At 34.9% G+C, this 13842-nt stretch overlaps 1 protein-coding gene across 2 annotated transcripts in view; it reads left to right on the top strand.

The window, feature by feature from the left end:
• The window catches only part of MCF2 (MCF.2 cell line derived transforming sequence), a gene marked incomplete at both ends in the record, with an annotated part of 81678 nt that extends 70710 nt beyond the window's left edge, over positions 1–10968 (top strand). The window contains 6 exons of one of the 2 annotated variants that reach the window (XM_081277641.1): positions 2084–2176; positions 3761–3839; positions 4545–4611; positions 6256–6365; positions 7661–7777; positions 10862–10968. In XM_081277641.1, the coding sequence (XP_081133767.1) occupies positions 2084–2176; positions 3761–3839; positions 4545–4611; positions 6256–6365; positions 7661–7777; positions 10862–10968 (573 nt within the window). Of the gene's footprint in view, positions 1–2083; positions 2177–3760; positions 3840–4544; positions 4612–6255; positions 6366–7660; positions 7778–9918; positions 9952–10861 lie in introns of those variants that run through there. The other variant, XM_081277642.1, reaches the window with a different exon arrangement.
• Positions 10969–13842: the final 2874 nt, after the last annotated feature.

Here is a 13842-nt window from a genome sequence, read left to right as displayed (position 1 = left end):
TCAAGTATCCTTAATTAAAAAAAAAAAAAAAAAAAAAAGAAAGAAACATTGATGCTGCAAGGTTTTAAACCAGGATTCCTGGTAAACTGGTGATGCTTTAGACTGAGAAATCAGGGTATTTCTTAGGTTTTATTATGCTTACTTCCTCTTGCTCATGTACCATGGAGATTCCACCATTAAGCAATTGCTAGTATTATTAGACAGCATGTTGTTAGTGAACCATCAGGGTAATTGAATTTAAAGTCTTACCCTTGGTGGGCTTGCCCAGTACAGATGCACTACTGCTGAGCAACTTGTCGCTCACTTTAAATGGACTCTTTGTCTTGACTGCATCACAGCAAGCTGGAGTCTCATGGCCTGATCATGTTTTTCTAATGACCACATGCTATATTTTAAGCCAGCCACTTATATGCAAAGACAAACTCTATGTAAGATCACTGTTAACCAGAGGAAGAAATTTGAGTTCTTCAGATTCCTCAGTTCATGTGTTTACTATTATCACCAATTCTTTTAATTTAAAAAAATAAACATGCACATATACTTACAATGTGTTGTCCAACTCCAAAATTCATTTAGTCACTAGAGATATGCTCTATGCCAGCAATGACAAATAACAAAACTAATGGAATTCAAATAAGAGAAGGAATAGGAAATGAATTCATATTTTTATTGGCTCATTATAATTATAATAGTGGGATTAATACATCATGTAACATAAGAATTCATTTTTTAAATAGTTCATTTTGTAATCAGCATTTAATATACACTATTTAACTCTTAAATGAGCTCCTTGAAATAGGTGTTCTTCCCACTGCAAGTTAAGGAAATGGAATTTCAGAAAAGTTCAGCAACTAGCACCAGGAAACACTAGTGAATGGTAGAGATGGACTTCCAACCCAGCCCTCTCTGACTTCAAAGCCCATTTGCTTTCTTATCATATATTAAGGGAAGATCATGTGTTGAAACAAAATTAATTTTAAAAAAGGTTGAATGTGAGATTATTATTTTTATTCTTTGTAGATATACATGGCAGTAGAGTGTATTTTGACACATTATAAATACAGAGTGAGATTATTATTCATCTTACATCTTAATATTTGAGCAAAAGTAGGTTACAGTGGTATAGTAAGAACATAAATATGTTTTGGGCCATTTTGAAAGTAGCTTCCACCTACATTCAGGATGGAGTTAGAGGCTCTTTCATTAGGTTGCATTTCATTTCTAAGCATAATTGCTTTCCTTTTCCTTGATTTGGGAGTCTCACTAGCACTACCCTTAATGATTCTTGGTTTTAATTAGGGCCATTTGGGGGGCTCATAAGTGGAACAGTATGAGATAGTCTTTCAGGTAATTAGGGTAGGAATTGAAAGAAAAGAGGAAAGGGAGAAAAGAGCTAAAAGAGAAGGTGCATACAAGGGAGTGAAATTGCCCCAAATGTAATTAACCGAGGTATTAGCAGCAAATGATGAAAGAAAATTGTGCAAAGTACAGACATTTAGAGGAGGAGAAAAGCTGTGGTAAGGAAAAGATACTGTGTACAAAAGTTTTACTGACTATAGGAAGATATCACTGTCTTATGATAGAGATTTTGGTTTCTATAGAGTCTGAAGGATTGGTGGAAGTAGAGAGATTCCTAGCTGGTTCTTCCTTGCCTTATAAATTGGATGTTTATAACTTGTAGGGATGCTATAGAGATTAGTTAATCTTGTAAGTGTATTACTTATCTGACAGATAATAATTTCAAAAACTAAGTTTCATTAATTTCAGGTGGCTTTTCTCACTAATATTTAATTAGATTTCACTGATAATTTGCTTGAATAGCACACAGATAATTTATAAAAGAATTGAATCATAGATGGGCTGTATGGATGTTTAGATTTATAACATTTGTGTCAATCACTGGAATGGAGCTTGCAGTCTGAACACTAAAAGTGCATAGTTTCATGAAAACAAATACTCGTGCCTATGATTGTTTTTATTTTGCCCAAATAAAACATTCTCTTTAACTAAGAATATGATGGGGTATATTTAATGTAATTGTATATTCAAAATAAAATGCTCATGAAAATTTTATTTCTTATAGATGGATGAAGTTGGAATCACAGAATATGTAAAAGGTGACAACCGCAAGTTTGAAATCTGGTATGGTGGGAAGGAAGAAGTTTATATTATACAGGTTGGTCATTTTAAAATTATTCTAGAAACTGTAATCTGAATTAACATATAAAATCTGAGTAGTGGCATGGGCCTGTAATCCCAGTGATATAGGATGCTGAAGTAGGAGGATCATAAATTCAAGGCCAGCCTTGACAACATAGTGAGACCCTGTCAGAAAGGGGGTGGAGAGAAAGAATGAAAGGAAGAAGTCTGAGTGGCACAGGAAATAATTTTGGTCACATTTTAAAAGGCCCCACTCTCAACTGTTATTATTTGAGTATTCTTTAAGGTATATTTAAACATTTTTGTGCAGTAGCACATGATTTCTTTAAATTGAGGTAAACTTGGGTGTTTTTTAGGGCTTTAATTTTTACCACTACACAAGGAGATCTATCAGCTGTAGCTGATGGTTTGGGAGGTACTTCCCTGCCTCATCAAGTTTCTAGAGTTAGAGATTGTAATAGTTCCGAGTTCTCTTGTTGTCATCATTTGAAGTGTACATGATTACAAGATGCAACAGTTAAGGTTTGCTCCCTGCTTCTAAAGAATATTGTTAAAGCCCTGGCCAGATGTGATATAAGGTCCATCTTACATTACAGAAGGGGACAGGAAGCAGATCCTTTCAAGATGTCGTTATCAAATATTCAATAAATCTTTGTATCCTGACTTGTGACTGAATCTGTTGCAAGTGCTCAGCAATTTTTGTTTATTTTAATTCTGTACTGTTTGCAGTTCATAAAAATGCTTAAAGATATAGTATTTGGCCAGGCACAGTGATGCACATCTGTAATCCCAGTGAGTCAGGAAGCTAATACAGGAGGATGACAAGGTCAAGGCCAGCCTCCACAACTTAGTGAGACCCTTTCTCAAAAAAAAAAAAAGGGCTGGGTATGTGGCTCAGTAGGTAAGCACCCCTGCGTTTAATCCCTAGTACCAAACAAAGCTTGGAATCATTTAACAAATGTATCTTGTGAGTAATGGGAGGATATGTAGGGAAGCTTTCATGTTATCAGTCACTAAGATCATTCTCCAAACAATTTTAATTCTGGAAGTATTAGAGCATTATTTTACCAAAACTAAACATAAAAAAAAATACATTTTTAAAAGAACCTCCCTCCTTGCCAGGCATGGTGGCACACACCTGTAATCCCAGCAGCTCGAGAGGCAAAGGCAGGAGGATCATGAGTTCAAAGCCAGCCTCAGCAACTTAGCAAGGCCCTAAGCAACTCAGAGAGACCCTGTATCTAAATAAAATATAAAAAGGGCTGGTGATGTGGCTCAGTGGTTAAGCATCCCATGGGATTCAATTCCTGTTACCAAAAAAAAAACTTAAAATGAATGAACTTATACTTTGCATTCTATCCATTTGTTATTATTCGATTATTAATTAAGGGCAATTTTATAATGGCTTGAACTGTATTATTTCATCTATCTTATGGCTAATGATTTACTCCTTCCCTACAAGTTTTAAGAATCAAAATACTAGAATTTGAATATGGTATTTTAAGGAGTAGATCATGTTTGATATACTTAATTGCATTTGTTTAATTATAAAAGCATTCTTTTTAGAAGAAATATACCTTCTACCCTTTTTAATCTTTAGGCTCCGAATGTAGATGTGAAGATGTCATGGTTAAAAGAAATAAGAAATATTTTGTTGAAGCAACAGGAACTTATGACAGGTAAATTCAAACATATATTCTTTTTTTTTCCATTCTTTGTTTTTTTTTTTTAAATTTTTTCCAAACATATATTCTTTAGAACAAGTATAGTAACAGCTCATTGGCTCAGATTTTGTGAATTTTTTTTTCAGAGAATGGGGCTAATATTTACTTTATTCTGTTTAAAATGAAATAGTTTATTAAACAGCAAGAGAATTCAAACACTACAAAATGAACCTCTGCTTGAGAAGCTGTTTAAAAGCAGCACAGAGATCTGACTGTTAATTCCTAGTCCTTCCCAGGAGATTATTCATTTTAGGACCTCAAGTAATTTGTACCTGGTGAAGTTGGGATAGGGGACAGATTCTTGTTCAAAATGTGAACTCCTTGAATAAAATATTACATGATTTGGACCTTTCCAAATTCTACCTTCAGACTGGCCTTTCCTCTGGTTACTTCAGGTCTCTGAAAGATTTGTGTGTAAGTGTGTGAGTATGTTTGTAAACGTTGTTGGCCTTGTAGGGCTGGGATTGTGTCTCAGTGGTAGAGTGCTCACCTAGCACGTGAGAGGCCCTGGGCTTGATCCTCAGCACCAGATAAAATAAATAAATAAAATAAAGGTATTGTGTCCAACTATAACTAAAAAAATTTAAAAAAATTTGTTGGCCTTTAAGTAGGAAGTATAGCTTCTAAATGATGCTTATATAAGGTTTGTTTTATTTACAGTTAAAAAACGGAAGCAACAAGAACCGATTACAGAACAGGAACGGCTTTCTCCTCAGCAGAGTGATGAGTAAGTGATAATTCTTTAAGAACTATCACTCCTGCAATCTTCTGTTTTCCATAGGTAATGTGAAGCAATGCAATTAAGGTATCTCAGACAAGAACCAACCCATCATTTTAGCAATAACTCATCAAATTCCACAAACATCATTTTCTCAGTTCTGATCTTGTATTGGAGTCTAATAGTCCTTAACAGTTGTATCTCAGGCTGGATTTAGAACAAAATTAAAATGGTTTGTTCTCAGTATATCATGATAATTGGAGACAGAGTTATAAGAATATGGGAACAAAGCAGATGAAGAACTGGCTCATAGCTTTGTAAGCTTTGTAATCTTTCTCTGTCCTTCCTTCTCTCCCTCTCCCACCCCCTCTCTCTTTTTGGTACCCAGGATTGAATCCAGGGGTGCTTAACCACTGGGCTTCATCCTCGGCCTTTTTTTTTTTTTTTTTTTTTTTTTTTTTTGCATTTTGAGTCAGGCAGGGTCTTACTAAGTTGCTTAAGTCCTTTCTAACTTGTTGAGGTTGGCTTTGAACTTGTGATTCTCCTGTTTCAGCCTCCTAAGCTGCTGGGATTGCCATTGTACCCAGCTAGCTTTGTAATCTCTTGAATGGAGGCTACTTGTTTGTAATTTGTTCTTTCTTTGTATAAGTTAGAAGGTATGGATACTGGCATGGAACTGAACTTGGATGTAGCCAGGAAGTCTTTAAGGAAAGTGGCAGTCTTATATGACAGCACACTGCTACTGATTTAAGAGATATGGTCTGTCCTGCATCTAGTAATTCTAAAGGGTAGACTGTCCACAGAACATTCGAATGTACACAGTAAGAATTTCCACACTGATTCCAAAACCCTGGCACAGAGATTGACCATGCAGTATCTGCATGATGGTGGGATCATTGTGAATAACTTATTAGATTCTTTTTCCTTTGTTGCACATCATTTTTTAGAAGTAGATAAAATCAGAGGCAACACATGGTGTTTCATTTGAGGCTTTAGGATAATAAATCATAAAAGTCTTTCATCTTTAGAGTTTACAATACCCAGTCTTTTTATCATATATTAGAGAAATAAAGACTTATTTTTATGCAGTAGTTGACTTAATAGTAGCTGGTACAAATGTGACAATACAAATGAATTTAATTTTTTTTTCTTTTTTTGATACCAGGGATTGAACTCAGGGGCACTTAACCACTGAGCCACATCCCCAGTCCTATTTTGTATTTTATTTAGAGACAGAGTCTCACTGAGTTGCTTAGCAGCTCACTTTAGCGAGGCTGGCTTTCACCTTGTGATCATCCTGTCTCGACTTCCCAAGATACTGGGATTTCAGGGGTGTGCTCAATTAAATTTTCATCTTCATTTATACAAAACTTATCTGATTCACTGAGATTAGAAGCTCACAGAGCAACAGGGATTGTACACAGTGTACCTACCTTGGATCTAGACAGGATTAGTTTTTGCTTTGCATAACAGAGAACCTGTTGGATTGAATCCTATCATTTAGGCTTTTGCATACTACACACAGATCTCAAAAGGGGGAAATATCTGCTCTTTGAATGAATTTTCTGAGAATGGAAGAAATACCATTTCTAAATTCTTACTATTTCTTAGATTATGTGAAAGCTCACTTATTTTTATACATTATTATTTCAGAAAGCAACAGGGAGCTTTTCTAAGTATCCAGGAAACTGAATCGGAACAACCCAGTGCTATGGTGGCGGTCAGTGAGGCAGTTGTGTCAGTTCAGGCAGAAGCAAATGCAGGTATGTGTCATGGTCATCCTCAGATGAGATTCATGGCTGTGCAAGTTCTTTTTTTTAATCTCCCATTGTTAATTTGGAAAATCTATGTCTGTTATTTTTGTCTAAAGAAAACAAAGCCAACCCATTTTTATCAGGCTCTCCTATCTTGCATATGCAAATCATTCTGTTGGGCACTACAGAGCAGTGGTTGTCAAAGTATGGTCCCTGGACCCAGGAACATTAGTATCACCTGGGGACTTGTTATATGGAAGGCACATTTCTTCGGCTCTGTCTTAGACATTCTGTATCAGAAACTCCAAGTATGAGGCTTAGCCACTGAAATTTTGAGCAGCTCTCTATGATTCGGATCCCTGCTCAAGTTTGGGAATCCCTGCATTAGAGGATGCAGTGATGAATGAAATGCATCTACTGGTGCCAGTGCACCCTTCACTTACCATGGTTTGATGAATAGGGAAGGATCGCTTACAGATGGAATATTTATTGTCCTTATGGAAATTGTGTTATATGAAGTGATTTTAAATAGTTTATTTAGTTCAACAAATGTTATAATATAATATGGCCTGTGTGCCAGGAATTGTGCAAAAGTTTGGGCCTAAAGTATAATTAAAATGCACTCAGCTGCATTCTCACATAGCTGGGAGGGTAGAGAGATAATTTAACAAGCAATTAAAATTATATGTGGCAAGTGTTAAAATAGGGTGCTATAGAAGCACACAGTAGTATTACCTAAACAACTTGGACACCACTAGAGAGATGACAATAAGGTGCTATAGAAGCACACAGTAGTATTACCTAAACAACTTGGACACCACTAGAGAGATGACAATAAGGTGCTATAGAAGCACACAGTAGTATTACCTAAACAACTTGGACACCACTAGAGAGATGCCAATTAGGGTGCCTGACTCAGTATTTTAATCTGATATAGAATCTGATAGGTACTATTTGAGTGGAACCAATTAAAAAATGCTGTAGAAAGAATTTTTTATAACAGGTGACTTTCTAAGAGAGGGTAAATATTTTCTAAAATGATATTTAACTTATTACTTTTAACAACTTACAACCAATCTCACCTTGTGACCATTCTAAAAATTAAAGAAGTATACAACTGGCCCCTTTGTGAAAGGTCAAAAATTATAAAAGAGTGTGGTCTAATCTACAATTATAATACAGATGAAGATACAAATCTTGGTCCATTGAAGGTTAAAACCTTGAATATCACAGCTAGTTTACTTCTCACCTTGCAGTGAACCAGCACTGTTAAGTAACTGCTACACTCAACATTTTTCTTATAGTTTGGACTGAGATGTCACAATCTGCAGGAATCTCTGAAGAGCCTGAAGAATGGTCAAGCAACTATTTCTACTCTACTTACGATGACCATGAAGAAGAAGATAGGCCCCTAATGGTTAGTAATGGCATATTCAATTGAAATTCTTTAGGCAGTTTCACTGATGAAATAGATGGAGCCCATAGGGACAATCTTTTGTCAGCATCCTTAAAGTCATTAGGTACTTTCCATAGCCAGAAGATTTGAAGCAAATCATATGAACATTCAGTAAGTACTTCTCTTTTTATGTAGAATTTGTTTGAGTTCCTACTGAAGTTGATTGAATAGTCAATCTTTTCAAATCTCTACAAATTTACCAACTTTATCTTTTTTTCAAAAATTATTTTCATTATTTTTCTCCCCCATTATATAGAATTTGTTTAAGTTTTTATTTTGAAATAATTATAAATCCATAGGGAGTTAACAAAAATAGTATTAAAGTCCTGTTTATTCTTTACCCAGGCTTTCCGATGGTAATATGTTACATAATTATACTGTAATATCATCTGGAAATGGAACTTAGTACTATCCACAGACCTTGTTTATATTTCACCAATTTTCCATGCACCTATTTATGTGTATATATAGTTCTGTATAATTTTATCCACCACTGAGTTTTCCATTTATGCGTATAAGATAGAATTAGAGAATAAAGGAGCTTCAGACAAACTTTAGAAATCAATTTATAATCCAGATCAGAAAATATAGGAAGTAAAAATTCCATGCTAAAAAGTATTTAATAATACCTCGGGGGGGAATATATTTTAGTGGGTTCTCAAAAAATGTGCTCATGATATCAAACGTCAGCATGCTAGAGCAAGGGTGTACCCCATAAAGTGAAAGGGTTTGGGGTGGAAGTATTTCATAGAAGAAATAGTTTCCAAGTTGTTAGGATCCTACCAAGTTAGTAGAGGGGCATTAGAACTGACTGCTTAGGGTGAATCCTGCTTCTCTGAAGTCATTAGCTTGGAGAGTGGAAATGATGCTTTGCAGTGGACTGCTCCTAGGTGCCCTTCAGAGGAACCAATTCATTTTGGAAGGCTGAATGTTGGTGTCAGAGATTAATGGCGTTGATAATCACAAAGCTGCACAGCATTGACTCTGAAATGCTTGTTTTTTAAAAAAGTAGTAGATGTTTTTTTTTCTGGTAATGATATGATGACCATTATACATATTTGCATGGTAGCTTACATTCACTAAATGATTTATCAATTAATATTACCAGTATTAGTGTGAAAAAGGCCAAGCTTTATTACCTCTAATTTACAGAGGCAGAAACTGTGGTGAGTAAAAGATTTGCTTAGAGTTGATTGTCTAGACCAGCAGTTCTCAAATCATGAATGAAGGAATCCTTTACATTTTTAGAAAATACACCACTCCAAAGAACTCTTATTTATGGAGATTATATCTATTCATATTTACCTTACTATAAATTAAAACTGAGAAATAAGATTTATTTTAAATTAATAAACCCATTTTAAATGTGTATAAACAACATTTTTATTTAAGAGTCATATTTTTCAAAACAAAACAATTGGCAAGAAGAGTGGTGTTTTACTTTTGTAAATTACTTTAACATACGGCTTAGTAAAAGACAGCTGGATTTGCATATCTGCTCTTGTGTTTAACCTATTGTACTTGGTGGCCTTTAGAAGACTCCACTGTGAGAGGCTGAGAATGAAAAAGGCAAATGCTGTCTTAATGTATGCTTAACCTGTCAGACCCTTCAAAAAAGTTCTCAGGAACCCCCAGTGGTCTGCCTCCTACACTTTGAGGACCACTGGTTTAGACTAATAACACAAAGAAGTTTAATTTCCATAATTAATTCTATCTGAGAATGAAGTGGATCAAGGTAGTTGTTCAGATGTGAGAGGCATCTTCCTTTAGAGGAACCCAATTTGTGTTTAAACATTTGCTACAGATCTATGAAAGGATTGTCAGGAACTGTCTTAAGTAGCCATTTTTCCAGTTATGATGTCAAAAAATAAAGTAAATATGCAAAATTGATTAATGCTTTAATCACAGTGGATGGGAATACAGAAAAACCTCTTGGTTTTCCTCTCTTCTCTAAATAATTTTCTGAGTTGTGCTAAGGAAAACATGGGGAAGAGCAATACTGTGCATTCTATACATCTCCCCAGAGAAGTTGGGATAAGCTGTTCTTCTGGCTTCACTTTATCAAGTCAAATGACTGAGAAATAATGGGTTCCACTTCCCTTGTAGAGACCCGTGTCAGAGATGGCTCTCCTATTTTGATGAAGCTGCTATGTCAAATAGCAAGTAGCTCTTTCCTGCCTGCTCCTCAGCTCATTTGGAAAAAATACTGCTCAAAAGACATTCAGCCCAAATGATGTGGATATTGTTTTCAGGTTGATTCCTTTGGACATGCAAAGAATCAATAGCACATAACTATTTCCTTACTTTCATTTACAACATTTTAATTATGATACTCTTTATTTCTAAAATCATGCATTTCAACATGTAAAATATTGTGCTGCAAAAATTCTCATCTCGGAATACTTTTGGACTTGAAAAATCACTTCTTCTCTATCTACTTTGTAACCAAATGCAATCAGTGTGCCTTGGATTATTTAGCTTATTATGAACTAAGTTAAAATTATGGCTGCAAAATGATTACAGTCAAGTGAAGCACAACATTATGATTTAATATGCTTTTATTGAACCTAGAGCTTTGGTGCCTCTTACTTTAACCTGTGCAAAATGATAGAATTCATAAATCCTTTGGGGGGTGTTAGTAAATTTTGTTCAGGGCTATTGCCTTTTGTATGTGCCAAGATAAAATTTTCCTGACAGTAGTTTACAAATAATTGTATTTAAAATTTAATATTTTCATGCTTGTTTTCTTTTCTGGTTTATGCTTATAATTCATGTAACAAATTAGTTGTGCTCTATTATTTTCTGTACATTTCACGCTGTGATTCTTTTTCCAAATAAAAAAGAATTCTTCAGGTTATATAAACACATGTTCTGTTTTTTTTTTCCTATCACAAACTGCTCCACTTGGTTCCTGCAAAGCTACTGCAGCTACCCCATTTATCATTGAAGTAAAGACTGAATTCCTTGTTACAGAGAGCAGGCAGTTCTTGAAGGAGTTTTGCAATCAAGTTTGTAATATAATTTTTCAAAACACCATTACAATCTCTAGGCAAACATAAAGCCCTAGCAGACTGCAGGAAGAGAGGTTCAGAAGACCTCCTAATTAGAAATGGAGATGTCATTCAGCTTCTCCATGAAGATGCTGTGGGTCAATGATAGGTGCATTTATAATGCCATTGATGACTTCTGGCTGATGCAGATGGGCAGCTAATCAAAAGGTATGCTTTATCTGTATTTTTGTTATACAGCCTACAATAGCAGAGCGATCACATTTTCGTTGCTTCAGCCATGCCTATATAGCTTATTGAAGGGAATGTTAACCTTTGGTGAGTGAAAGATGCTTCAAAAGAATCAAATGAGTCTACATGTTCTTTTGTGGTTTGCCTTTGGCTCAAAATTTAGCTGATATATCTGGCTATTGTAATGGCTACAGATCACATTACATTTGATTAAGTCATTCATAATCACATATCTAATAAATGCCCATGAAGTGTCAGGGACCATGCTTTCCTACTTTACAACATAGCCACAATTCTCTTTTTGGTTCAATTATTAACTTTTGAGCTTTGTCATACTCTTCTTTTGCATTTGACTTTTTATAGCATCCATTGTAAAGATAGGTCTGCCTAATATACTGTTTAATTATGAGAGAATCCAAAGCAGGAAGAAATAAAACAATTCTGTATCTACGGCGTCAATAACTTGAACTGAGATGCTGCACTGACTGTTCTATAACTGTAAAAGTGAACGAGCATATGCACAACGGTAGAAATGAATGATGGATCATTAGGTTACTAGAAAAAATTGGTTATTACTCTAAGTCCTTTATAAGTTACTCAAAGAACTCAAACATAATGAAATGGAAGTCTTTTTGAACATATGCAAGAGCTTGAAGAAAATTTGAGCTGCATTGCTATCTGTTTTTATCTCCTTACCATTGTGGGCTACTAATTCGTTTATTATTTAGGTTGGTGAAAAATCTAAGCAGAAGTCAAGATCTGATTCTAGTGAACAGTGTTCAGATCTTAATCCATGACTATAGGTTTTAGAATGCCAAAATTTATAAATATAATATGAACACACAGTATGTTTGTTTGAAGGTTAAAATTTCTAAATCCTTGTCAAATGTGACACTGGCATAGAGTAAGACCCTCTCTGCACTTAGAAATATAGCTGCCAATTTATTGTTTTAACTAGGATTTAATTTTTTTCCTTCAATAGATTTATATTTGTGAATAGTTTTATAAGACATACTAAACTTTTCTCTACAACATTGATAAGCCTGAGAGAGATTTCAGATACTGTAGTGTCTTAAGAGATCCTTCAGAATTAGAAGCTGATGTTATGCTTTTAAGCTTCCAGCCTTACTGGACAAGAATTCTTTACCAGTGTGTATTTTTTACTTTGACCTAGGAACATGTTATTTCTCTATGGTAGGTTTCTGCTACATGAATGTGAACACACATATACCTGTGTCTACACCTAAGACTTAGGTGTGAAGGTAGTAGGTAGTAATGAGAAGTAACCTGATATTGGTTTCTAGTAACTCAACTTCAGGAAAAAATAATCTATATACAAATCGGTATTCTTTTTTATTGGCACATTATAATTATATATAATAGTGGGATTTATTGTGACATATTTGTACATGTACATAACATAATTTGGTCAATTTCCTTCCCTAGTACTTCCCCTTTCCCTCCCTCCCTCCACCTGGTCCCCTTACAGACCAGTGTGCTTACAGACTTTCTTGTGATATTTACCTATCTATAAAAAAGAACAAAAAAGAAAGATTATTATTGTTATATATACATAATTCTGAAATGTTACTTTGGCTTTGTGTTTGAATTCCAGAATGGTATACTGTTTCCAACTGAATCTAATAGACTAGGGGTAATTTATTTGGTCTCAAGTTTCATTTATGACATGAAACCCAATTGAAGGATGATAAGGCTCAATGTAAATATTGGGTCACATGGGAAGCCCTAAGTACTCTAATCTGGGTCACTTCTGAAAGGTTCTTAGCACTAATTGTTGGGTTATTTAGATAATTGTTTAATGATTTAGATAATTAATAACCTGAAGAATCTGTAATGTTAAAATAGAACTGATTGACAGATATTTAAAATCTATATCCAACAACTGCAAAACACACCATTACTTTTAGGACTAGAAGGAATATTCATCAAGATAGACTATATACTGTTTCATTAAAAAAAGTCCTTAAAAAACAAATGCCAAATGTCTTCTTTGATATAAGGGGAGTAACCAAGGACAGGGTAGAGACGAAGAGCTGGAGAAGAAGATTAACATTAAACAGGGATGATAGGCGGGAGGGAAAGGGAGAGTTAAGGGAAATTGCATGGAACTGGAAGGTGAGCCTCAGGGTTATACACAATTACATATAAGAGGAAAGGAGGAGTAGGAGAAAAATTATATAAGTGGAAGAAACGATTTATAGTAGAGGGGATGGAGAGAGAGAAGGGGAGGGGAGGGGGGAGGGGAGGGGAGGGGAGGGGGGACAGTGGAGAATGGGATAGACAGCAGAATACATCAGTCACTAGAAAGGCAATTTGTAAATCAATGGAAATGTAACTGATGTGACACAGCAATCTGTATATGGGGTAAAAATGGGAGTTCATAACCCACTTGAATCAATCTGTGAAATATGGTATATTAAGAACTATGTAATGTTTTGAACAACCAACAATAAAATAATTTAAAAAAAAAGTCCTAATAAGGGGCTGGGGTTGTGGGCCAGTGGTAGAGCACTTGCCTAGCACGTGTGAGGCACTGGGTTCAATTCTCAGCACCACAGAAAAATAAAGGTCCAAAAACGAAAATAATAATAATGATAATGATAATAATAATAATACTTTTAAAAAGTCTTAATAAGTTTACAAATATTGGAATCATATAAAGTCTCAAGATATTATATTAGAAACCAATACCTCAAATTATTTGAATATTGAACAATAGACACCTAAGCAATACATAGGATAAAAAAGAAAGCACAAGGGAAACTAGAAT

Source organism: Spermophilus citellus, assembly GCF_964194105.1.
Source record: "Spermophilus citellus genome assembly, chromosome: X".
NCBI classification, from domain to species: Eukaryota; Metazoa; Chordata; class Mammalia; order Rodentia; family Sciuridae; genus Spermophilus; species Spermophilus citellus.
The sequence above is the reverse complement of the archived record's forward strand: the minus strand, read 5'-3'. Positions and strand labels throughout refer to the sequence as shown.